Below are 27,360 nucleotides of genomic sequence, written 5' to 3' on the forward strand. Positions count from 1 at the left end.
GTCATGTCTCTATAGTGGCGGATAGGAGCTCAATTGCACTTTTTAAATTGAAGGCTGACAACGACAGCGTTCGCCAGCCCTTAGCGAGGTGCCCAAACTCCGAGCTCTTCACGGATGGCTTAGCTTCCCACCCTCTAAGGGAGACGCCAGCCTCCCTCCTTAGGGTTAGGCCTAACCCTGGCCTCAGATTTAGAGGTCAACCTTACCTCAACCGCTTGTCACTCGGCTGCGAACTTCTCCAGTGAGAGTTGGAGGTCACAGACCGAAGATGCCATCAGGGATTGTGTAGAGTTGTTGGCACATGGAGGATACTGCTAACTTTCACAAACCTCAGTCTGAGAATTGATGAGTCATACCTCAGAAAGAAACCTATTCTGCTCCTCAAGGATGGAGACGGGAAAGGCGCAGGATGCATTGTGTTAATTTTACTAACAAGGAGACGCCAACCCCCCCCCATTACCCCTCCCGCCATCAAATAGCCTACTGGTTCAGTGCACAGCGAGCGGCAGGGACTGTAAGGCTTATTAGGCACTGGTGTTAAGATTGATTTCTTCAGCAAAGGACTAATGGAATATGGGAACATGCTGAATGTTTTTGAGGAGTTGAAATGATGTCCCATATTCCCTCGTAGTGTTAAAACCAAAACATTTGGAACGTTTTACGACGGGCCACTTTCATACATATTGTGGATGAGTCTAACCCTTACGAAAACCCTTACCAACAATTGCAGGTATGGCCTAGTTTGTGGTGCTCTGTTTGTTTGTTTTTACAGCGTCAAGTTAAATTTGTCTGTTTGTTGCCTCCTGTTTAAAGTAGAAAAAGTAAAGTTGAAACACCACATGTATCCTCTCCTCCTCTAATCCCCTTCTCCCTCCATCTTCATTGTGTTCTTTCATGCTGTTTGTCCTCTTTCTGTTCGCTGCTTTCAGTGAAACAGTCGATGGATAATGGAAGAAGCTTTAAGTCTGGATTATTCTAAGTAGACAGTTTTTGCATTCTCCCAGCTTGGGGACTCCCTATGTGTTAGGGTAGGGTTTTAATTCAATATTATCATATGATTCATATTGATCCTCAGGGTTTTTGCAGTGTGCTGGATGTCCATGCAAATAAAGACAAATAATGAGCAGAGAGAGTACTCAGAGCTCTACTTTATAAACATGAGATTTTCATTCAAAACGCTTTGAACATTAGAACATATTAGAAGTCCTCTAGATTTAGAGGGCTGAAGGATCTGTTATTTATCAATTCAGGTCCTGGCATTCCATTACATACAGTTATTCCTATTCTATCTTTGTATCACATGGGGACACCTATGCCATGTGAATCCTTATTACATAGAAAAATGGCCTCCATAAACTGAATAACAACATAGTCACAAAGAAACGAAAAGGGAAATAGCATAGACCTAGTGAACAACTGTGCTTCCATCATGTCAACCAAGTGCTAATGTGCTAAAAAACCATTTTAAACACTGATAGGATAATTACATCCGGATGTAATTTAAGCTTGGCAGTATTTTCTCTTTCATTTAGGGGCGAGGAATTACACAAGACGTCTGGGGTCATTAATCAAGTTAAATGCTAAGCAAAAAAGTGTATTTTTTCAAAAGTTTAAGGCAATTTATTAAAGCCTAGGTAGGAAAAGAGATGTTTTTCCACCCAGGTCACAAAGGTTGCAGATAAGTGGTCAGGACCCAGTCAAGTGGCTATAGCAGCTCTTTTTTTCTTTAGTGAATCCTTTATTGGACCCTTCGTTTGACTATTAGAGACATTCTAAAAACCCTCCCATGCGTAAAGCTGCACCAATCACCAGAACAAAGTCTGGTATGTGTGACTTTGGCGATGAATCACTCTAAACTAGATTTCTCTGTTATTAAACATGCAAGCGTTGAAGTCTCCCAGCAGAAGTAAGGAATCTGCGGAAGGTGCCCTTTCCAGGACTCCTCCCACCAAATCCATCAAGGCTGTTTATTTAGTTCCAGAGCCAGTGCTGTTTGTGAGGGGGTGAGCCCAACTACGTCTAGCTGGTATCGCTCCACCTCCTTCAGCAGTCCTCTTTCCCCGCTAGCGAGGTGACCTTCCATGTCCCTCGAGCTGTCTATGTTAGCAGCAATCGGCTCAAGCTCAGCCTGAAGAAAACACATGGAGCAACAAGCTTGTGGAAACACCCGGTAGAGGAATCATTCATTACAAATCCTCAATAAAATGCACTAGTTCACAGAGGTAAATGAGGTGCCGATGATTTCAGTGGTCAAGGAATACGACCTAATGTTTGAGGTCACTCAAAAAATACAAGAACTTGCAAACAACAGAGAACTGTTCGGCGAGGTATCTTAGGTAATGGCATAAGCAATGGTTGCCATTACTTTTACTCTCTGTACCTGAGGATTTGGGTCCTCAGTGTTGTTCAGTGGACAAATGAAATACACCAACATCGGTTCCACCACTTGTAAATGTACAGAATACATATACATCAAAACATTTTTATGTCAGTGCTCTGAATAATCGAAAAGAAGAGCACCCTTGTAGACATGCAGGTCACAGTAACAGTAGTAACATATTAAAGTGAATCCGGAAAGCATATGTCATCAACCTGTGTATGTGTTTGTGTGTGTATGTGTATGTGTCTGTGTGTGTAAATAGATGTGTAACAGTAATGGGAACTGCCACTGTAATCGCGGCTGGGCGCCACCCTTTTGTGTGAAGCCAGGACTCGGCGGCAGCGTGGACAGCGGACCTGTCCAGTATGACAGTGAGTTCACACGGACACACACACATACGGTATAAGGTGTGTCTTAAGGGTATAACCTTGGAAAATGTATACAAATGTATCATAATGCTGATGATGCTGTTATTTTCTCAAACTGACACACCAGAACAGCTTCAGTAAATGAATAAGATGAAAAGTCCGATAATGGATAGTGGATTTAGTTTCAAGTTAAATGCAGTAACTATTTTTTTGTCCTCTTCCGTTAATCAATTTCTCTGATGCTGTTATGAGTATGAGAGTATATTAAGAATAGACATTGCAGTCAAGTCATGCAGTCTGTGAAAGATAATGGAAGTGTTTTATGCTTAGCTCATCCTTGTACTGTTTGCATGTAGAAACCGATGATTAGATCATTTGAGTTTAAGCATAGATATAAAATATTTAGCATTGTGTGTGTGTGTGTGTGTTTCCACAGGTCAGGTGGGGCTGGTGGTGGGGCTGCTGTTTGCCTTCCTCCTGGTCCTGCCTGCAGTGCTGCTGCTCTTCTACTGCTACAGAATCAAGACTTCCTATTACCATAAGTGGCTTTCCCAGAGAGAAAACAAGGGCAACAAGTACTCTATCCCCTCTCTCTGCCTATATGTCTATAGTTCTATAGATCTATAGTCCATTAGGTCTATAGTTTTATAGTTATATATGTCTAGGTCTTTATTTATCTATAGCAGACTTTGTAGTATCAATCCGAGCCTGCCAGTGTTGAAAAGAAGTAATTTTACTGAATGTAAATTATTATATTTCAGTCCGTTTAGTGACTGACGTCTGTTGCCTTATCCCTCAATACTGGACTAAGTTCAATTTTTTTTTAGTCAGGGTGAGAAATGGCCTTTAGGTCAAAATAAATCATAGAGTTTAGGTCTCTTCGTTAGAACTTGTTTGTTTATTGAAAATCAAGTGTTTTATTATGCAACCAAGCCTTCACATAGCACACCATCTGAAATGACTCCTGCATGGACAAAAGAGTGCATTTTTTGAGAAAAAGGAGCGGAAAGCGGACATTGCAAAAAAAAGGTCAAGGTGGAAGAAATACAAGAACTATAAAAGGGAAGGAGGAAGGAATGTGTTGAATTGCAGGATGAAGGGAGGAATTGAGCACTGCCATGTGGGCGCTCCAAGCTGATGGATGCACACACCGTACATCAGCATGATGGCGCATTTTGTGCTGCACCTTAACTACAATGGGACCAAACTAAGTCCTGTCCCTTCCTTTGTGAGCCCTGGCATATAGCTTAGTCAGAGAGCCAACCTTGTCATAACACTGGCTGAGTTAGTGCCTCTCAAGCCTTCCACAGTGTTTTACACAAATGTGTCTGGAAAGGATCCCGCATTGCAACAGCCTTTGAAACCCCCCGACCCGCAAAATAAAGGCATAATATTTGTGATATTGAGTCTCAGCTGGAATTGACAGTAATTGCAGCTAAAGGGAGACATTGAAACGACTGGCTAATGCTATAGAGAACTGAGCTGCTAAGATGATTAAAAAGACTCCTGCACAAGCTGCATTGAAAACCCTTTGCTTTTAGGGATGTTGTTCCATGGCCAATCATTTGAGTTCATTTACAGTTCAGCAGTGGGAGAGGGGGGTGGTTCGAGCTGATTAAAGGCCTGTCTAAGTATACACACACACATACAGCCCACATACAGCCCACTGGAAGTAAATATATATATATATATTTACTTCCAGTGGGCTTGGAAAACCTTCCAATCAGCTAGGAGACTGCAGTACATACATACACTGACTTTTCTTACCAGGAAAGCACACCACTATGGTTGAATCCAATGCAACTTGTGGTCCTGTGGTCAGCCGTGTTGTTGTGGCTGCAAATGTATGGTGGAAGAAACATAAATTCCTCTTTCATATGAAAGATAGGGTGTTGCATTTAAGTGACTACTCCACAGAGTTCTCACCTTCCCCGTAGCCTCTCCCTTTTCTCATCCTCCCGCTTTCAACAGGTCGCTCACTACTTGTCCAGCGGCTAGCCTGACAGTCAGAGACTAGCTGGTGGACAAAGTGAAGTATTTAGCAGCTAAAGAGGCAGATCTTTCCGTTACCGGAGATCGAAGCGCAGCTTAACGCAAGACCATCTATCCATAGGAACACACCTTCCGTGGCACACACACAGTAAGAGAATATTGAACTTACATTCATCAGGTGGACACATGATGGACTCCAGATGAACAATATTGTTGCACTGTGTCAATAGACATGGTTTTGCTGATAGACACATAAGCTCCCTGAGGTGACATTTTGTCGATATTTTCTTTCCAGCTACTGGAGGACAAACTTTGTGTTGCCTTCTCTTTGGACTCTTTTCCCTCTTGGGGCCCTGAAATGAACATTAAGAAGTATGATGGTAATTTTCTGCCTCCTCTCATCTGCTCAGGGCCGAGGCGTTGGTGGAGAAAGGGATGAACGGCCATCTGAATCCTGCCTTTCACCTCAAGGTGGTCGCACCAATCAACAAAGCCTGCAGCAACAAGGGGGTGAGTGGTGTGTTATAAAATAAAATAAATGGGCAAGGGAAGGGGGGTGGGAGGGTGGGGACTTTATCTCTTCGCAGGGTTTTAGTGAATCATAGGCCGTCCATATGCTTGACCTTCATATTTAATAGCCTCATTTTACAGCAGCATTTGTGGTTGTGTGGCCACTTAGATGCTGCTTCCTCACACGTTGTCACACTCGTTCATTGTGCCTTCAGTATCAAGACATCATCTCGTTGTTTGCCTCTTTTTTAGCATTTATTTTATTGTATTTGGCAGCTCAGGGTTATTGTGCCTTTGTTGTCGGCGACGGAAGAAATACAAAGAAGACCAAGAAAGGAGATTCATACAAAATGAGGGATACAGAATCAAAGGAAAGATCCAGCATCTTAGTAGGATAATATAGCACAGTGGTATTTACAGTAATGGTAACTAATGACATAATAACTCAAGTGAATATATAATATAAAGAGAGGGATATAAAGAGAACAACAATCAGGAATTTAATCACTAAAAACAAATCATTGGTAAAAACCTTTTCTTTCTACTGACTTCTTGACTTTCTTCTTATGTTTCTTAAAACATAAAGAAAGAGACAGGAGAGGGTAAAACCAAGTACAACCAGTGAATAAAACATGTTGTGTAACAAATGACTTTCAGAGAGGGAAAACACACTTCCAGTCTTAACACAATAGCAAACTGCCAATCACAAGGTCCCCCGGCCACCCATTTAATGCCTATTTAACTCTAAATGGTTCATTCACCCATCAAACATCCTTATGTATAGAAGGATCCTTGAAGGGCCATTTTCCCATAGACTCTCTAAAGTAAGATATTGTCTGAATAGTTATGGAAATTAATACTGTGCTTATTGGCAATGACTCTTGTTTTTGGATAAGAAAACTGAAAAGTAGTTGACCCAGGAAATAATGTTTGCATCTTGTATGGATGTGATTTAATTTGTGAGACTGAAACCAGTTTAGGAATTGTTTTTAACAAACTATCAATAAGAATTCTGTAATACAACAGTATCAGAGGTATTACATTGTTCTAACAATTCGCGTTCACAAGTTTGGATTCTGGGCTCATTTTCTATTTTGCATGTAGACTTTCTCTTTAAAGTCGGTTGAAGTTATTTTTAGCGTTCTTCTGTTTGTGCTCATGTTTTCCTTGTTGTGTTTCTTGTGACTCTAGCTTTCTCACACCAGCAAAGAGGTCCTGCCTCTCAGACCAGGCCTTTTGCCCAATGGCACGCAGCCAGTCAACATTGTGCGACCTCTGAGACCTGCCCAGTCTCCCCGGGGTGGTCCCCGCAATCTCAAGGTGGTTCGCCCGCCTCTGCCAGCTGGCAAGCTCCCAGCTGCTCCACCCAAATCCCCCTCAACCCCACAGAGACTCACCCCGCCCAAGAAACCTCTGCCCCTCAACCCGACACGATCCCCGCTGGTAGGGTCCATTTTCACCTGTTTCTGTGCTGGAATTGACCATAATTGTGTTTTAAAAACCCTAACATCAAAATGATTCCAGATGATATCAAAATCTGAACAGAATTGAAGAATGATGATGACCATCTAGGCAGGGACCCACAAAGGATATGAGCAATACTACTGTCTCTTGCTATGTAGTGCAGGGAGAATAGTGGCAAGGGATCTGCATATATAGTGGTTCAATGTTAAGAAAAGTTTGTTTTATTCCCAAAATGTTGCGGGGCAACTACACAAGCTGTCAGGCTCCAAAGCAGTTATTTTCCTCAACAATTATAGGCGTTTGCTTCTTACTAAAAGTAAAATAAATATGTTTTTAGACAAAAAAGCAGAGCTCCATTATAACAGAGAGCCAACATCTGGAAAACATCTTCTCAAGTCCTATAGGGTATATACTACATACCTGTGTTTACACAGATTAGGAGACGTTTCATGAGAGGCAGACTTGAAGCCATGCGATGAGGGAAATGACTGCAGCTAAACAGCTAACTAGTAAATGTAATCCAGAAATATTGACAAATGCACATTAATGAGAAAATGCCTGGAATCTTTGTTTTAGAGTACATTTATTTGATCTGATCCCTAAAGAAATAATGAATACAACTGTAGTTTTTTTCTTATGTGATTCCTCTCTAATCACTGCTTTTACTTTTTTCTTATTTGTGTCAACTATCCATTATTTGATCGGAGTTGACTTTGGGATGTGATTGCTGTGCCGATGAAGTGATTTTAATCTACTGCACCTGTGAAGTGAGACTTCTCCTCTTATCAGCCAGACAACCTGGATCTAGTCCAGTGCAGAGCTCTGCTCTCCTCCCTGCTGTGTCTGTTACTTTGTGTTTTCCACAGCGCTTTGCAAAATGTGTACAAAATGTTGATGACTCCCGATCAAGAAGTAGGTCTTGGTGTACTGATAATGGAAATGTCAACCATTTTTCTGTTCTCTTTTAGTTGGTGTGTGAGCCGCTTCCACGGACGTCCCCCTTTCCTCCCCAGAGGCCTCTCCCTCTCAGCCCAGCTAGAGGAGCCTCCCCCACAGTGAGTCCAGCCCGACCCCGGGTCTCCAAACCCTCCCCGGGCCTGCTGGTCATGATGCCGCCGGCGGTGGGACCCAAACCTGTGGGCAAAGTCTCAGCCATCCCTTCTCTCCGTGCTCTCAGGTGGGCCCACACAGACACGCTGTAGTGGCATTCTCAGGTGCACACGTCTTATCTTTCAATTCTGGTATTAAAACGAGAGGGTTTGATGTCTCCTGCTCCGGGGAAAGTTTCACAGAACGAAGGTGAAAGTACAATCACAGGATACTTTATAACGATGTAACCTTTTTAACAGTTTAACGACAACTTAAATACTTATCTCTCTTTTTTGAATGAGCAACATGAGTCTATTTACAACGTGCACATAAATCTGATGCTGCAACGTCTTGATCTCAAGTCTCAATTAGCACCATAGTCACTTCTATGGAAAATCTGAAACTTTGTAACATTTCCACATCACAACACCAAACCGGCCCTGCGACGGCCCAAGGCTGAATCTATTTTAGGACGCTGAAATCATATGTCACTCATTTATCTTTAATCAGTAATTTGCCAAACTGATTCTTAGACCTGCCTCTTTTGGGACCTAGCCCTAAATATTACTAGATCTATTCCATCAGACTTGGCTTACTCAGCAACTTACTAAATTTGACTTGATATTGAAGAATCATATCACATTTCAAACGTTTTACTTAAAAAATGAAAATGTCTCAATCCTGCCATCGCTAATGTGTCCTGTGTAAGAACGATCTTGTTATTCTAAATATGGCATGTTTTTTGGATTTTGTACAATGAATGGTTCAAGAGATGAAGGAACATGTGACCCAGTGAAACCGCTTGGCTCATTGATATGTTTTAAGATGACATTGCAGCTCTATGGCACATAGGAAGCGATATCCGGCTATGATATATAAACCAATTGTTCCAGACCGGGTTCCATAATATGAAGTCCGTATGAGTTTGACATTAAGACAGAATCCCTTCTTTTTGTCCTTCTCCTTCCAGACCAGTCCCAGGTGCCAAAGCGAACACAGCGTCGCCTCTGCCACGAAAATGACCTTCTCCTCCACCCTCCACCCTGAGGAGGGAGCAGCTGACAGCCTATTTGCACTAAAAAACCTTGGCCGGTAAACCCCAGAGCTGTCGCACAAACGAGAGGGAAAACCGCAAAGATAACACCTGAGACATAAAAGAACGAGGAGTCTTACCATTTCAGACTTCAAAATGAAAAACCTCCCAGCGTGCTTACATCAATTAAAATGGCGCCGTTTTGCATGGAGACATTGCAGACTAGTCAAGACAAGTGTTACCGCTGGGGGGCGGTCACATTTGCCAAAATATTTTTTTTATGGATTTTTTTTTTCTTGGTTTTTATATATATATGTTATATCTGTCTGTGTAGAAACAATGCATTTTGTAATGACTGTTGTTCCTTTTACAGTTTATGTTAAGTCATGTTTTATGATTTATGTTATGTGCCAAAGAGGTCTCTTCGTACCTGGGCTGTGTCCCAAACGCTTGAAAATGTTCTTATTTCACCTTAAGTTTACAGCAAGTCAATTCCTCCATACTTGTGTTGTATGAGGGATGTCTAAAGTAGAAATCTGGAAATGCAGTTGGCTATTGGAAGGAAGGGAGAGCCAATCACAAAACGGCTTCTTTTCAATACTGTTTACATGCTGGAGGCTTTGACAAATAGGTGGGACATGCACAGCTCGGTCACTCATGTTGATTTGAATGTCTTTCGCTGTGTGTAATGACTTTTAAATTGTCACATAAAAGATTTTTACAAAACTATCGTCAGTTTGTCATGTTTGACATTTGTGATCACAGCCTGTTCAGAACAAACGAAATACTGCTGGTCAGAATGTCTCCACTTGGAAAGCTGAATCCGTAGAGCATTCTTCATCTTCTTAATGTCTTTTCAAGGGAGAACAATGGAAAGTTTTGATTTTTCAAAGGATGCTATTGTGTCTCTTATGGGAAATGAACAGTGTTTTTGGAGTTGGACCTGTAGTTTGGAATAAAAACCTCCCAATCTTAAAGAGTAAAATAATCCAGGCTTAAAAGCAGTGTTTTGCTGCCCTCTTTGGCTAAAAGTCTTCAGGCTGTTTACTTCTGACCACAGCCAGCCCCACAGTGTGAAACAATGGGCCTCATGCAGAAACAGTGAGTTAAAATCCCAATTTGATTATATGATCTTCAGGATTTGTTCTCGGTGGTGTACTAATTGAAAAAGGAATGCTTCCTTGCACAAACTGTAAAACCAAAATGGGTTTTGGTAAGAGTAATCTCAACCACCCGTTTTCTAACCTGAGAGGAGAGCAAGAATGAGAAAACAAAGGAGAAATCCCTGAAAACAATGGTTGCCAACAAGTGAGGACTCCCAAGTGGTGAAGAAGGCGTACATGCACATGCAGACACTCACTCGTCCTCAACACATCTGCTGTTTCCCGGAGTGTTGTCTTTTTCTTGACTTTGATTTCGAAAATGACTCACATTAAATGTGACGCAGAGGCCCCCCCCAGCTGAAGTTCAGTGCTGCTGTCTGAGCTCAAAGGTTTAATGCGTCTCATTGGTGAGGAGGTGTGAGGAGCTGGAGGCTTTTGCTTTTTTCATCAGGGGAAGCCAGTCCTCAGCTACGCCTCAACGCCAGTGTTTTATTATGAAAGCAAAGAATCCAACTTATTTTGTCTCACAGCGATGCCACAATGATCTCACAGTACCTGCTGACGAGTCTACATCGTGGGTCATCTCCACCCCCACCTGCCATAAATGGATTTCGGCTCTGCTCTGATGGAAATTAGACATCAGAGCGGCATCACTCTCCCTCCTGGAGACTTACGCATTGTGAGAGTCTGTGGTTCGAGCGGAACGCTGTCAGACAGCGAGGACGAATGGCCTCGTGGGGCTCGTGGGGGGGACGCTTACCGCCCGGGTGCCCTATTCCATTACCAACTGGGCCACCCGGCACCGAACCAAACCTGTGGCTCTGACTCCTGCACCAGGCAGCGGATCTGATTGAAATGGGGAGAGCTGAGCCTTTCCACAACCGCTGTCTATAAATCACGCTCTTAAGCAGCTCTTAAGCCTTCAGACTACATAAATGAAGAGAGGGCCTTGTTTTAACAGAAGTCAGTCAGGCTTTGTTTCCTCCTTGATTCCCAGGATAAACTGGATAACAAGCCCTGACGTGATGCATTCAGAGTCTACAGTACAACAGCACCCATGGGGATTTTTACATTGTGAAACAACCTGTAATGGAGCACATTGACACGACAAATTTCTACTAAAATCCAAAATGTTATGTCAACTGTTGATATAACAATACAATAGAATATAATAGGCTCCTGGACTTATACTTACTCTCATTTAGATCCACTTTTCTCATTGGACGTTATCTCTGCTGAAGGCTACACAGATTGTCAAGATTAACTCTGACCTGTTAGATGTGAAAATGGAATTAACGCATCACAATGATACAATCATTTATTTTAATTAATTTATACACCTGGACTTTGTCAGCTTAGATGAGATTCAAAAAAAGGTCTGCTCATGTTGAGAACTTACAGATTCAAAACATATCCCACTTATGTGGGAAGTAAATCATCTTTAGCTGTAATCACTGTTCCTCTCGACAGCCGTAAACTTGGCAAATGGTGTTCGTAAAGCCGAAGTTAAATATTTTGAGGATTTGGCTTCTTCGCTTTTTTTTGCCGAGAGTCAGATGAGGAGGTTGATGCGTCCCGTGTCTTTACCTAGAAGGCTGCAGGTAGCTGCTGGCGAAAACTTTGTTCCTCTGGAGAGAATGTTAAATGTCACAGATTTCTGCCCGTTATATTTTTATATTTCCTGTGCAGATGTGATCGATAATGGCACAAAAATGAAAATGTCCGCGGTCATCAAAAACTTTTGCCATATGTGGAGCATATCCACACCACATTTCACCCCAAGCTGGCCTGTAAATAGGATGAGCATCATCCACATGCTTCCGCATGCTTTTCCGCTTCTCCCAAAAGTTGAAATCACTCACTTGTGAGTAGTTTTCCTTTTTGACAGTAATCTCTTATTTATAATTTCCTCTTTCTATCTCTTCAGTTTTTAGTGCGAAAATGGGCTTCCATAGTTCTGGGCATGCACAACTCTCAACAGAGATAAAATCCAATATTTTGATTGATTATTTAATTGTGTGTTTTAGATTTAAATTTTAGACTAACTGTTTGTATTAAATGATCATTTGCTGAAATGTATTCGATTGCCCTATCTAGAACAACGAGCCATCATTGCGTGAATATATATTAATCATAAATATTTCTTGAATCGTTGAATTTGTATAGGTAATTATTTAGGGCTTTTAGCAAAGCGTAAAAACAAAGAATACCCACTATAGTTCTGCTCTTAACAGTGCGGTTAAGGCTTAGAAACATATGTTTTTAATGACCCCTGCTCTTTGAATAAACACATCGAGAAAAGGGTGACGTGTCTCGGACACGCAGCTGTTAATATTAGCGGAGGGACTTTAGTCTGAGACCACAGGAGACGAGCCGCGGAGGAGCTCCCGCCCGTCTGCTCACGTTAGTAGCGCCGTAGCATCAAATGTGTGTGTGTGTGAGTGTTATCGTAATATTTAACGGTGACATAACCTCAACACCTTTAGTCGCTCAACAATAGCACTGGTTTCATGTCGGCGTTTATTTGCAAGTGTTAAAAGTAATAGTAAATTATACTTTACAATTTACATATTTCTTTTAAGGAGTTTAGTTTAAGTTGTCACTGAGAGTGTGTGTGTGCGCGACAGCGCTGACAGGTTTGCGGCAGTGATCAATATTACGGCGCTCAAAGGAGATATTTCCAGTCGCGTGTTTGCATTCAATTAAGCGGTCCATGAGTCACAGAGGGCTGCAAATACAAAAGGTAAGCCCCATGACGCACGGAACTCAACTAGATAGTTTATTTGCTCGTTTTTACATCAAATGACTATGGTCCGCGTGTAGGGCTGCCAACTCTCCCAACCCCAAATCAGGGACACTTCCGCGGGCTGACAGGGGGGGGCTAGCGTCGTCGACGGGGGGGGGGGAATACGGGACGGTTGGCAAGCCTATCCGCGTGCAGTAGTGTTCTATGTTGGCTGTGCTCGCTAATGTTGAAGAACATTTCTTTGCTTCAAAACGCTTTCAAACCATAACACGTTACAAGTTAACAAGTTAATGTTAAATGGTTGCATAGTTCTGTCCATAGCCAATTCTTATTTGCTTTAGCTCTAAAGCAAGGAAAATATTAAAGTTTACAGGTTTTGCGCAACTAAATTCACAAGCGCAAATTATACCCGCAAACTCCTGCAGTTAGCTGTAAGTGTAACATCCTGACTGTATGTCCCAAACGGGACACCGTAGCCCCCGGGCAAATCTCGTCCTCGCGTGATTAGGGATGGGAGATTGGAGTGGCAGGAATGTAATAAAGACGTAAAGTTTGGAAGCTCCGTGTCGGGTCGAGTCATTACAGTTAAAGTATAATGTAGCCAGTGAGCAAAACCATACAGTTAGCAGGCCGCTATCCATCTATCGTTAGCACTGACAAAAGCACAACAGGATAAAGCTTCAACCTACTGTACATTTGAGTAAAAACCATCCTGAAAATTGCTACATTAGGTGCACTTCTCATGAAGCTGAGAGATGCATTCTAGATGCCTTTTTAAATGTTATGGAACATTTCAGATCTTTCTTTTTGTAATATACAATATAGTTGCAATTCAAAGTTGCTTTTTTTCGTGGAGGGAGAACACAGTTCATTCTTTTTGCAGAAACTTTTTATGATTCCTTTCTTCCTCTCCCATTTGTGTAAGCAGACTGCCGTGCAACCATGAGGACATTAGCAATGCATAACCAAGCCAGGCAGCTTCTGCACAACAAGTTTGTGGTGGTTCTTGGTGGCTCAGGTGAGACAAGAAGCTTGTTCATTTCAAATGCTCACAAATAATTCTATATCAAAACAGTTATCCTTGTTCTCTTAGTGTGGAGCTTTCCACCCCATCTTCAATGTTGTTCTTTCTGTTTGATAGCAGACTAATTGTTTTTGCAGTGTTTCCCCTACCATTCTAACTTTAAGAAAAGCGAACACACAAGGCAGTGATCATTTCATTGGTATTCTATTGGTTGGGCGATCTTGACAATCTAACAGCAGAGGAGCAATTGAAGAGCAGATGTTTCACAGGCCCACAGAAGCAGCCCGAGTGTGAGGGCTGTGTTTTGAGGGAGGTTATTTTAAAATATGAAGTGAAATGAACGAGTCTTACTCTTAAATTAAAACAACATGGTCTTTTTTTGGAGAAGGTGTCAGTTTTGATTCAACACCATGCTTTATCTATCAGATACATAATCCTAGAAGAGCTACACGTCTTGGCGACTGTCTGCACCCATTAAAACGCCCACTGCTTTCTTTATCCAAGTTCTTTCTCATCATAATTGATTGAATAATTTGTGAGAAAAGCCTGTTAGATGCATCCTATGATTTCAGTGCAGCGCTCCATGTACAAAGACCTGGTTCTGCTGCTTCAGACGGATCAGTGCTTGACTCTGTCTCAGCTCAAGTCCAAAGTAAGTGTTTCCACCAGTGTTTCATTCCCATGAAAGTGCACCAATATCCCTCTCGCCCCACTTCTCTTTATTCTTGACGCCAAAGCCTTGAATTCCGGTTTTATCCATGGGAAATAAATTGTTAGTTAATAAAACAAAAGCGGTCGGAACTGAAAATATTAAATAAATTGGTAGATGCAATGTTCACCAATACAAAAAACAAAATGCTGTATTCTTTTCTTTTCTACTATTTAAATAGATCCCTCTACTTTTACAGATTATACAGCCTTCATATTTTGTCATTAGATCCCACCCATGGGTCTAGACCTGGTTAAGGAGTCACACAATATATTAGAGGTGTTCTGCTGCACAATAATCTGGGAAATATTGAATAGGTCTACTTCTTACTCTTAAATAGGATTTTTTTTTTTTTTAAGTAATTGACAAAGCGTTTAGGGCTGTAAAATTTACTTTACTATCTGTTAGAAGCTTAGTTGAAACTTGGAAATTCCAGCTGTCAAGCTGCATAACGTATCAGACCATATACCCCTATCCTCACCGTAATCCGTTTGCCAGATCGTTAAGCAGCCATCAATATTTTTACACAACAACAGCTGAAGGATACAAAATAAAGTGACACCTGAACGTGAATGTCGTGGTTTGTGTGGTGCAGGGGGAGTTTTCCTTTAAACAGGACGTCCTGGTGGAGGGAGGTCGATTGGGACCCATGACGAACGGCACAGAGTACAGAGAGGTCCGACAGTACCGCTCCGACCACCACTTGGTGCGTTTCTACTTCTTGACCCGGATCTACTCGCCGTACATGGAGAGCATCCTGGAGGACTTCAGGCAAGGACTCAAACCAGACATCCTCGTCGTCAGCTCCTGCGTATGGGACATTACCAGGTGACCAATACTCACATGCTTTCTATTCTGTTGAGAAGCTCTTTGGTTGTATGACAGATGGTTCTGTATGTAGAAAGATGGTTGGCTCTTTCTCCGGTGTCGCATGTGAACGTCCTCGTTGATCCTTAACGACAACTCTTTGTGAAATGTGTCAGCCAGGGATTCCACCAGTGTATCGTCATCTGTGCCAAAGTATTTGAGATGCTTCCTCTAACTCAAATGGGTCAATATAAGTTGCAAACCCCTTTTGTGTCACCAAGTCCCTTTTCAGTTTGAACAAAGGTTTAATTAATAACCGTTGCATACTAACAAAACTTTGCGGCAAGCTTCCTACGCTAAGGTATTCTGATACGGACACATGAATAGTTAACACAGCTTCTCCATCATCATCATCTGCAGTCTAGACAAGGACTCGTGTAGGATACAGATGAGGATTTCTGAGACACAAGCTACAGAATTTCAGAACAATGATGAAATTATCGTATGAAGCTGATTCACCGGTGGTGGAGGTGCAGTCAATGTAACTGGAATATAGAACCTTCAGATCAGGACTACGAAGGAAACCACTTTACCAGTCTTCCCATTCCTGCTTCCCAATACTATGCAGAGTTTTTCGAAATCTATCTGAGTGAACACCTTTCCACGACATCTAGAGATGACATGCAGGGATGTCAACCTTCTGAGGCGTCAAACCAGCATCCAATTGGAGCCGTGCCCCCCAGCAATCCTTCACTATGCTGCTCTCTCAGCCGTGTCATGGCTGTCAGCACTCACCTGACGTTCAGCTAGGAACATTATTCAATTAACAGGAAAACCAAGGACTGTGGTATTGAGCTCATGCCTCCTGTTTCCCCTTTAGAAAAACAAGACGCTGGTATATCTCATGTGCAAGTTAACATGGGGCAAGGGAAAAGAACTTTACAAAACTCCTTTACAAAAGAATACGGTCCTCAGATACTGGTTTATTCAAGGCTTCAGAGAGGTCTGAAACCATAACTAACTGAATTCGACTTAAAAATAACATACATACAACAGTAAATCTGTGAATTATCTGGCACTGAAACCTGCGAACCAGCAGTCTGAGTCTTCATCCCTGCAAGTATGCTGCTCTTGTTCCTGACACCATGGTGTCATCTGTCCCATCTGTTAATGATAAACTAGGACTGGAGGCTTCATTTTGATTTGTTGGTTTTATTGGTTTTATTTTTTCATATCCCAGGTACGGCCCAGAGTGTCTTAGACAGTACAAAGAGAACCTTCACAAGTTCTTTGGCCAGATGAAGAAAATAGTTTACTGCGACTGCCTTATCCTGTGGGCTCTGGCTCTACCGCTAAGCAAGAGGATCAACGGAGGCTTCTTGGTGCCTGAAGTGAGTATCCCGACAATCTGCACACCATCAAAAACCTTCAGCCAGAAAGCATGGACATGATCAGCTGCACATTGGCATTATGGTTTTTGTATGTCTGTTTCTATCAATAGAAAAAAAATATTTAAAATGAATAATTAAACACATTTTGATTAATTAACTAATGCGGTAAAAAGTTGTTTTTTCTTATGACTAAATCTTATACAAATATGTATTAATCTCTCATGAGGGCTCTATGCCGAGTAAACCTGACTAAGCTCACCACAATCTGACATCTGAGCTTTATTTCTGTCTAATTTAGAAGCTTAACACTTTCTGCCAATGCATAACTAAAATAAAATGCATATATTTTCATTTTTTAAGTTAAATGTCCAACGGAGCACTCCAGCCATTAAGATTTTTGTTGTAGATTTCAAAAGACAATAAGAATAAAGGCTAGTTCCCATCCGTGTCGTGAGTATTACACCTGGTCTGTACTTTCTGTGAAGAAGCTCAGCACGAGGTCTACAATTACAATTGCTCCCTAGCTGTGTGGAAGTTGCCTTATGGCTGGTTTACGTCTTGCTTCTTCACAATGCATTTGTTGGTAGGTCCTCTGGCGTCCTGGAAGATGCTACAACAAACAGCACGTTGAGCATAAAGGGCTTTGTACGTTCCTTTTGCAGAAGCTCCCTATGCGGTACCACGCACAGCATAAACAAAGCTTTAAGGGGGTTCCTCAAAAGAAATGACAGTTGGCACCAAGGGTGTAACCACGCATTCTTCGGTGGGGTCGCGTCCCCCCCAATATTGAGAAAATACCAATTTGTCCCCCCAATATACAGCAGAAAATATGTCAAATATATGTTCTCCTTTCATGAACCCTGTCAATGAATCGGTTTCTTGGCTCGTTAGTGTGACTGCAGCGTGCTTCTCGCACAACGCTGCCGGGCATCTTTCTTTCCAAAGCGCGCTCACTGAGCAACAAACTGGACCAACTTCAGCTGCTGGTGAGGAGAGACAGAGACTTTTCTACATCCTCAGTGTTGTGCTTCACGGAGACCTGGCTCTGTGGATCGATACCGGACTCCGTGCTCCAGCTGGCGGGCTTCAAGCTGCTCAGAGCGGACTGCGACACGGAGCTCTCCGGCAAGACCAAGGGTGGAGGAATCTGCTTCTACTCCAACATCAGCTGGTGCAACGACGTAACAGTGATCCAACAACACTGTTCTCCTGCTCTGGAATCTTTAATCATTAACTGTAAACCCTTTGCTCCCCCGTGAGTTTGCTTCATTCATCCTGGTCGGTGTTTACATGCTGCCGGCGGGCAACGTGCACGAGGCACAGTAGACACTCGCCGACCAGATACGGCGTGTGGAGCGAACCAACCCGGACTCCTTGGTTATTTTCCTTTGGGAGGTTAACAAAGGAAACCTCAGCCAGTACAAACTGTACAAACTGTTTATTAAATACCCGACCAGAGAGGATAACACGCTGGATCACTATTGCACCACACCAGCCCAAAATCCGCGACCCACCATCACCCCTTAATGACAAGCCGCAACCCAAATCGATCTGTCAACGGCCTTGATTGCCACACACAAAGCTTTTTTGTTTCTATTCTGCCACTGTCATTTTTGGAAATGTAACTTAATCAAGAGATATATGTCTGTATAAGAATTCTCGAAAAACCATGCCATATGCAGAGACAATGAAGGGTAATACTGCATTATTTAGTTACATGAGTGGTTGAATCCCCTGATCCTGTCCATGAATCACTGCAGGTGAGTCACTTGGCTCCCACGCTGTGCTATGACATCATCGCGGCCAACTTCTACAGCTGTCGGCTTGCGGAGGCCTACGGCTTTGACGTCCTTGACCTGCACTTCCACTTCCGCTCCAGCCTGCAGCACCGAATGCCAGACGGCGTCCACTGGGACGGGCTGGCCCATCGACGCATCAGCGGCCTGCTGCTGCAGCACGCTGCCAACGCCTGGGGAGTCGACCTCCATGACCCTCCCTCTCCAGCAGGAGGTCAGTGTAGGCTACTTGTGTGAAATAGTGACTGCTGCCTTGTTATGGGTGTTTGACTACACCTGGAACCTGGTTCAGTCCAGTGATCAACGCAATGGGTTTTACTGGGCTGTACCACTGATCAAAGTGGGCCTCTTTTAGCAATACCTTTTGTGGAGATGATTGATTCTACAGTTATAAGAATGTCACCCAACAAATGCATCATTTATGTACTACTGATGGACATGAATGTTCCTCTGGGTTACAGTAACCCTTTTTTATGGCTGCTCTAAAATACTGATATAGCTTTGACACCAACCAAACACAACAGACATAACAACCATTCTCTTTACAGCAGATTTGTCTTCCTTCCACATCCTGCCACCCTTTCATCTGACTGACTAAATTGGTTCTTGAAATAAGGATGTTTTTCTGTTCCTGGAAAAGCAGCCCACACAACATAAAATACAAATATGTAAAAAAGATGATGCCAACTTCTGTAAAAACAATGTTTTGCCCGCATGAACAAATGTAAAAACAGACACCACACAAAATGTTTAAGTCAATAGATGCCATCACAACATCAACATTAAACATGCAGTATTGAATATCTGTCCGTTTATATATTATGTACATGCTTAATTGACTGAATCTCTGCATTTTCTGCATGTTAGGTGCTTGATGGTTATAGAGAAGACTTTGGATTTAGACTCAATGGCCTCAATTTTAATAACTGAAGAATTCAGTTTATTCTAAGAATAAAATAATTTGATAGTGACTGTTTGGACTAGGCTTCCTCTACTGTAGATATACACTCACCGGCCACTTTATTAGGTACCCCATGCTAGTAACGGGTTGGACCCCCTTTTGCCTTCAGAACTGCCTCAATTCTTCGTGGCATAGATTCAACAAGGTGCTGGAAGCATTCCTCAGGGAGTTTGGTCCATATTGACATGATGGCATCACACAGTTGCCGCAGATTTGTCGGCTGCACATCCATGATGCGGATCTCCCGTTCCACCACATCCCAAAGATGCTCTATTGGATTGAGATCTGGTGATTGTGGAGGCCATTTGAGTACAGCGAACTCATTGTCATGTTCAAGAAACCAGTCTGAGATGATTCCAGCTTTATGACATGGCGCTTTATCCTGCTGAAAGTAGCCATCAGAAGTTGGGTACATTGTGGTCATAAAGGGATGGACATGGTCAGCAACAATACTCAGGTAGGCTGTGGCGTTGCAACGATGCTCAATTGGTACCAAGGGGCCCAAAGAGTGCCAAGAAAATATTCCCCACACCATGACACCACCACCACCAGCCTGAACCGTTGATACAAGGCAGGATGGATCCATGCTTTCATGTTGTAGACGCCAAATTCTGACCCTACCATCCGAATGTCGCAGCAGAAATCGAGACTCATCAGACCAGGCAACGTTTTTCCAATCTTCTATTGTCCAATTTCGATGAGCTTGTGCAAATTGTAGCCTCAGTTTCCTGTTCTTAGCTGAAAGGAGTGGCACCCGGTGTGGTCTTCTGCTGCTGTAGCCCATCTGCCTCAAAGTTGGACGTACTGTGCGTTCAGAGATGCTCTTATGCCCACCTTGGTTGTAACGGGTGGTTATTTGAGTCACTGTTGCCCTTCTATCAGCTCGAACCAGTCTGGCCATTCTCCTCTGACCTCTGGCATCAACAAGGCATTTCCGCCCACAGAACTGCCGCTCACTGGATGTTTTTTCTTTTTCGGACCATTCTCTGTAAACCCTAGAGATGGTTGTGCGTGAAAATCCCAGTAGATTAGCAGTTTCTGAAATACTCAGACCAGCCCTTCTGGCACCAACAATCATGCCACGTTCAAAGTCACTCAAATCACCTTTCTTCCCCATACTGATGCTCGGTTTGAACTGTAGGAGATTGTCTTGACAATGTCTACATGCCTAAATGCACTGAGTTGCCGCCATGTGATTGGCTGCTTAGAAATTAAGTGTTAACGAGCAGTTGGACAGGTGTACCTAATAAAGTGGCCGGTGAGTGTATTCATATGCATGTTATGCTTCTGCTGTCTCTCAGTACCTCTCCAGAGATGTAGCATGTTCCGGCACCAAGAGAAGAAAGGATCAGACCGGTTTCATCTGGTTCCACCAAACTCTGGTAACAAACTCTCCTTGTCCTCTAGTGGTCAAACAGCACGTTTACTCAATTTCTCCTTCTGTGGGGCTTTTCTTGCTGATTGAATATAAATCTTTCCATACTTGTCGCTTTTTTTATTGCTGTGGTGGGAGGGGAGCTTTCTGAAGAGTTGGGGTTGTCCCTGCGCCTGCTACATGCACGCTGTTCCAGTTTGGCTATTGTCAGGCTCCTCAGAGGACTCCCAATTCACGAGGTGACGGGGTGTTAAACAGGGTTACGTGATGCAGAATAATCCTGAAGAGAGGTACAAAAGGAAGCCCAAAAATAACGGAGCGCTGATGTTCCTGGGTTTTCCATGAAAAAGATTACTTTGAATACAGTGTTTCCTCTAGTTCCTTGAATTATATATTTTTTTGTTATTTTTCCATGCACGCATTTACAAACTGACATTAATATGTTGCGAATAAGTCTGTGTGGCGCTCGGCAGCTGGGCAAAAAAAAGTGTTAAGTTGAAATTATGAGATAAAAGGTAGAAACTATGACTTAAGATATGCTCGGGCTCTTTCGTTGGTAAATTGGTAAATTGACTTTCCGAACCCTCTTGGCGTCTTTGTAAAAAGGGACCTGTTTTTGTCTATCTGTTTTCTTTGTTTTGTTTTTTTAAGACTTTTGTGGTGTCTGACATGAAAGCACATTTTGCAGTTACTGTCCTTAGCAAGTCTCACAGAAACCTTGCAGAACCGACATTGACTCTCCGAGCGAGCTGTGCTGTGGTACATGGAACTTTTCTTTGGCATGAAACTGCAAATAATCAAACCAATGCATGAAGATGTTGTAGCCTATTTTATTCATGCGATATAAATTCAGTACAGTAGCAGGCCACCCGCAAAGCACAGTCGCACCGCTGTACTAACACCTAGCCCTTCAAGCCCCCTTCTGTCTGTTCTGCCTCACATTTACTGGTCTTTTATTCGCTCCCCACATTTTCATCTCCAGTCAAATTTAAATGCTATTAACCTATTTTGGGTTTATTGTACAGGCAGTCCTGCATTATGTATTTTCAATTGGTTTATTTTCTTAACATTAGAGTGCCTACACATTCTAGCAGGTGACTTTGCTCAAAGTTATGGAAGTCCATATGAACAGGTGTGAATGTTAGCATTAGTTGAGCTCTTCTTTCAGTGGTTAGACACACGCACATGAAGCACATGCTGGTTGTTAGAGAAACACAACAAAATGAGAACATTTTGCCCGCTTACCTAGTGTTTTTTTTTTGGTTGGGCCTGCTTTGATCATATAGGAACATTAAAGTCCACCCCATTGATTGCATTATGATATATAAAATATTAATAATAATATTAGGGTTTTTTTCTAAGATGAGTAAATGTAACCTTACTTTTCCACTTTAGTGGAAAGCTTTCAACAGCACCACAGTACTAAACTGCTCTGTATAAGGTGATCAAGTAAAACAAAGACAATGGTAAACCGTAGTCTTAATGCTACTGGATCTTAGTTCTGCATTTTACACGGTCCAAAATTGGACAGACTATAAATCGGGGTGGGACTCGCTGGCACAACCCTAAACTGTTTTGAACCCCACCTAATGGACTGAGAACACTTTGTCTGTAGCTCATTTTACAGCAGAGTGGACTAAATGTGTATGTGGTGTTCCCCAAAGTTCAATTCTGGGGCCTCTCCTGTTCAACGTCTACATGCTTCCAATACCTCAGTGTGTGGAAAGAAACAAAGTATGCTATCATAATTAAGCAGATAACACACAAATCTATCCAACTATATCACCAGAGGATGATATTCCAATACAAAGGTTGGATAACAAACAACTGGATATGCAAGAATTTTCTTCACTTAAAACAAATCTGATTGAAGCCGAAAACCAAGCTATACATCTGGGTGTAGTTATGGATTCAGACCTAAATCTGACCAACCGTATAAAGACAATTACCAAATTGGCGTATTATCACCTGAGAAATATTTTGCATTGATCTTCACTAGATTGACCTTTGTAACAATGTGTTCACAGGGCTCTGCAAAAAGTCAGTCAGAACTAGAAAATGGATCACGTCACTCCAGTTCTTCCGTCTAAACAATGGCTGGTGTCCAATAAAGAATAGACGTTGCAGTGCTGCTGTTGGTTTATAAACATACCTGCAAACCTTTCAGAGAAATTTGCAATACATCTACATGTATTGTGTGACAAGGGGAAAACGGTATTGTGGTGATCCAAATAATGAAACTGATGTGGCGTGCCAATCAGCATTCAGATCTCTACAGCGTCTTCATTTCCTCTCCAACTTTTCATCCTTTCACTCCAAATTGAAGTATGTGTATTATTAATATTATGAAATTGCATGTTTTTTGCGCAATCTATAATATCTATAATCCTTTATTAATTCAGTTTAGCATTTTGGTCAGAACAAATAAACTTGCCTTGCCTGATAGTAATTATAATTTAAAACACACATTGAATATGCTCATTCCTCCCCGGTCTAAACAATACTCGGACAAAGTAATATATAAAGCGTAGCGGTCATTTCTATTAACACCAACCCTGACCTTGTTTTACTGTGCTTGTGTATGTTGCAGCTATAGATCCACCCATGCATTTCCCATCAGAGCCCCGCCTCCCCGGGCAGCAGGATGCAGATGCTGCTGGAGCCAATGTCTTTCACCCTCTCCTCCCTTTGCGGCCTCGTCCTCCTCCAGGTCCACGTTTTGCTGGAAGATTCGCTGGTCAGTGGTGGTCCAGCACGTAGGTTGTGGCAATTTGGCACTGTTGTGATTGACTTCTCCTTCTCTGCTGCTAACGGGTCATAACTCTTTGCTCCCAGTTAATCGGTGGTCAAGGCAGCAGGTCTACGTTGGGGTCAGAAAACCCCGCTCACAGATGGACTTCAGCGCAGGTTTGATGCTTTTCCCCGTTAGAATTATAGTGTTTTCTGAGGAGAGGATACAGAGTACTTTTGTTTATGAAGCAAGATCTTCTCCCATTCATCCATTGATTGAGTGATAACTTCAATGGCTTCAGTGCAACCAAAGTACGGCCAACATTAAAAAGCAGGCCTTTTTGTTAATTTATCTCTACCCCATCACTGCCTCAACGTGTTCAATGAAGTTGTACAGTGTTGGAACCAGGTGTTTCTGTCCTATTGGCCACTAAGTAACTTCCATGGACCTAATAAAGCAAGGAATCTGTCTGAATATGTGTGTACGCAAAGGGCATAAAAATGTAAATGTATTAAAAGAAAATCATTTAGAATTCCTTTTAAAATGTTCCTTTTGTATGTTAGATTATTGTAAAATCATTAAACAGGACATATTAATAATACAAGTCCTCCATTAAGGCTGCTCAACGGTCTGAGTCTGGAATGATGTTGTTTAGTTGACATTTGTGACACAAATCACCTTTAATACCAGTCTGCACCCACAACACCATGTGGGATCAACACTCCGTGCTTTGAGGGCTGTTGAACCCAAAGTCAAAGATAACATGGACAGACAAAACATTTAAGTTTGCCCACAGTAGAGCTGTTTTTATATAAACAGAAAAATGTCATAGAATGTTTTGTAATAAATATTAGCTTTTTTTTTCTTTTTAAATATCATAGTTATACCTCAAAATGAAAAGTTATCCTCAGGCTTTACAAATTGTGAACGTGCCACATCCTCTTTATCGGAACAGGAAAACCTCAAGAAAGAAAAGATATCAAAATTGTATACAAAACCGTTGTAGTCGAATTAGGGCTTAACGATTCTAATGGTATCCCGGTATGTGACTATTGCTTTTTCAAGTAAACACTCACACATTCATTGACCCCGATCAGCTGTTGGTAGCTCGTTAGCGTGTTAGCTTGTTGTGGCTGCTTGTGTTGCCACCAGAGGCTCCACAGACTGATCTAACTTACGTCAGATTTCCCAAAACCAAAAACCCTCCAAACACACACAGCTCCTCTTGGGCACAAGTTGTGTTGGTGCATCTCTGGTCTCTCGTTGTTCCGCCTGTATCACTCTTTTCAGTGTTTTCATGTAGAAACGTTGCAGTTGACCTTACTTCTTATTGTGAGCTTTCGGCGGGGTAATTTTTATAAATGTACAATTATTAGAGTTACAAATTGTGTGTCAGAAGCTGTTGTGTCGTGGTTTTCTACCCTGTTGGAGTGTTTGTTGTGGGTTATTTATTGTCTGAATATAATCAATAATTTAGTATGTCATAACAAATGGCATTGTCTAGTCCTGCTATACATATTTCACATCAAATGATAAGAAAACACTAGGTCGAGATCTACTTTCTGCTGAGTGCACGTTTTTGCTTTTAGGATACTTGGAAATAAATAAAAAGATTGCATGAGGATTCCCACAACCTTGGCTCAGGTAGACCAGGCATGCAAGTAGACCAAAAGAAAAAAAAGACATGGTTTTTTTTCTTTCTTTTTTTTTTTCCAGGTGACGGGTTCAGCTTCTACCCTCATTTCGAAGCAAATGTGAGGAGGGGGAGGGGGAAGTGGAGAAGGACTAACTTCAGGACTCGACCGTACCCCCCTCACCCTCCTGTGTCCGGCCGGTGGGTTGCAGACCAACGGACCCACTACAGCGGGCAGGACTCCGCATGGTGGTGATGAGCAGCGATGGGTCCCTGCTGCTGAGGACACAGTGAGATAAAGGGGGTCGGGGGGGCGGCTCTGATGTCTGGATGTTGAACATATCACTGATTGATGCTGGTCAGAAGCACAGTGACACGTGCGATACCAGCATTTATCCACTAGTTTGCGGTTTCTAATCCAATCCGGACTGGACTGGAGGTGACAGTTATCTCATGCATGATAATAAAATAGTTGCCTTGGTACAAATGCTCTTATCTGTACTCCAGCTCTGCTCATCTGGTGGCCTAATCTCTAGTCTCCACATGAGCATGGAGTTCATTCTAAAGTTAGCATTCAACCCAGAATGCAGTTCAGCTGATGAGGTTGCAATTTAGCCATTTTTTTTATGAAACTGAATTGTTTCAAAATGGTTGAAAAGATGATTCTTAATTTTTGTACAAACCACATTTGAATGACATTTGAGCAGGAACAATGTCAGTGGTAATGGCTATAAGATATTTCTGTAATTCTTCATACCTAAATGGTTATAAATCATAGTTCCCAGTGCACACATTATTCTGTTCCTCGAAGCCCATTTATTCCATTGCATAGCCTAATTGTATATTTGACTTTTAAACTCAACCAATGGTTAAATAAAAGGTTGTTTACTGTACTGGATTTTGCCCCCTTTATTTCAAAACAAGCCACTATCATATGTTTTTAATTTTCAGTTAGATTCTCATTATTTAAGTCTTTTTGTTTTTTAGGGCTGTCAATAGAGTTAAAAGAAAAATAACCTCACATTTTGAAATTCCTTAATCGCGATTAAAAGATTGGTGATCTGACGGACTGCAGCAGGTGGCGGTTTCCTGTTCGGGGTTACCGTACACCTGGAGTAAATAAAGCTCACCCACAGTGAGCCCCAGCCCAAGTGAACAAACTGCAGCTGGTGTTTTATCAGTAGCTGCCCCATTCCTGTCACCTCCCCCCCCCTCCTTCTCAGCCTCGTCTCAGTGCAGGCTGACGGAGCACCATGGATCTGCTACCGGCTGATATCCTTCTGTCGAAGCGTGGGGGTTCATACCCATCTTCAATTACATCCCATAAATGTCAGGCTGCCTCTTCAGTCAGTTAGCGGAGGGCCTCGTGGGGCCATCTGCTTGGACGTGACAGGAATTGGACCGGCAACATTTTCTTGCCCAAATTCGTTCAGAGTGACCGTAGGTCGGCAGCAGGCCGTCCTCCAAGGCAGAGCAGTTAAGATGATGGTCAATTAGACCATGCTGCTAATTGGCTTGTGATTACAGGCAGAGCTGATTACTGGAGGATCTCTGTCTTGAGGTAGGAGGTGTGACGGAGAGCCCGTATAGATGCATCGAAGGGGTTCGAGGAACAAGTAGGCACTTGCATTGAGAGGTGTGTTGCATCGAGGGCCTCCACGAGGTCGAGGTTGGTGCAATCCAGCACAGCATTAATATGTGACATTTGAAAAGTTCAGCAGCAGCACTTCTTATCCTGGAAGCGGTGCCCAAGGCTGGTGGGGGTCAGCTGGGACACCAAATAACCAAATAACCTTCCAGGACTCAGGCTGAGCAGATACAGCTGTCTGTTAATTGGTTGATGGATTGAAGTTTGTCTGAAGCCTAAAGTGAAAGTCACAAAGTTGTGAAATGTACTGGGAGTCTTAAGTTAGTCTCATTTTTACTTGTATTGGAAAATGTCCCTTATTTACACATTTTGTTGAGTTAGAAAACATAAGTAAAATTACTCTGGATAATCCACAGACTGAGTGTCTGACTTCCTCTTCATGTTGGCAGTCAGATGGACGCTTCTTCTCTTACAGGTTTATGAAAAGAAACTTGATTACCATATTAACATAATTTCTTATTGCAATTATTTTTTCAGCACTCTTCATAGGGAACCATTTATGTTTTATTCATACAACCCTCAGGTGAGCCGGCATTCACAGCGCTTGTAATTTTCTCCTAAAGCCACAGAATTCTCCCATTACGTGGCTTTAGCAGGTCC

General features: G+C 42.4%; 2 protein-coding genes across 4 annotated transcripts in view; both read left to right on the forward strand.

Moving 5' to 3' along the window:
• The window catches only part of adam19a (ADAM metallopeptidase domain 19a), a 95,416-nt gene extending 85,874 nt beyond the window's left edge, over positions 1-9,542 (forward strand). The window contains exons 18-23 of the mRNA XM_037479660.2: positions 2,643-2,751; positions 3,185-3,323; positions 5,151-5,250; positions 6,442-6,693; positions 7,683-7,891; positions 8,774-9,542. Coding sequence (XP_037335557.2) covers positions 2,643-2,751; positions 3,185-3,323; positions 5,151-5,250; positions 6,442-6,693; positions 7,683-7,891; positions 8,774-8,825 — 861 coding nt within the window. The 3' untranslated portion in view covers positions 8,826-9,542. The remainder of the gene's footprint in view (positions 1-2,642; positions 2,752-3,184; positions 3,324-5,150; positions 5,251-6,441; positions 6,694-7,682; positions 7,892-8,773) is intronic.
• A 2,992-nt stretch (positions 9,543-12,534) lies between these two features.
• Positions 12,535-26,043, forward strand: LOC119222556 (PC-esterase domain-containing protein 1A-like). Of its 3 annotated transcripts, none has more exons than XM_037479296.2 (10): positions 12,535-12,682; positions 13,614-13,703; positions 14,282-14,361; positions 15,014-15,246; positions 16,466-16,616; positions 18,377-18,626; positions 20,675-20,755; positions 23,339-23,485; positions 23,584-23,655; positions 25,196-26,043. In XM_037479296.2, exons 2-10 carry the CDS (start codon positions 13,628-13,630, stop codon positions 25,366-25,368), a joined length of 1,263 nt encoding a protein of 420 aa, XP_037335193.2. In that variant the 5' UTR covers positions 12,535-12,682; positions 13,614-13,627; the 3' UTR covers positions 25,369-26,043. The 3 variants fall into 3 exon arrangements, with proteins under 3 accessions (XP_037335193.2, XP_037335195.2, XP_062417848.1); XM_062561864.1 differs by lacking the exon at positions 12,535-12,682 and adding an exon at positions 13,219-13,375; XM_037479298.2 differs by lacking the exon at positions 25,196-26,043 and having other exon boundaries at positions 23,339-23,504.
• Positions 26,044-27,360: the final 1,317 nt, after the last annotated feature.

This window comes from Pungitius pungitius, chromosome 1 (assembly GCF_949316345.1).
Source record: "Pungitius pungitius chromosome 1, fPunPun2.1, whole genome shotgun sequence".
Taxonomy (NCBI): Eukaryota; Metazoa; Chordata; class Actinopteri; order Perciformes; family Gasterosteidae; genus Pungitius; species Pungitius pungitius.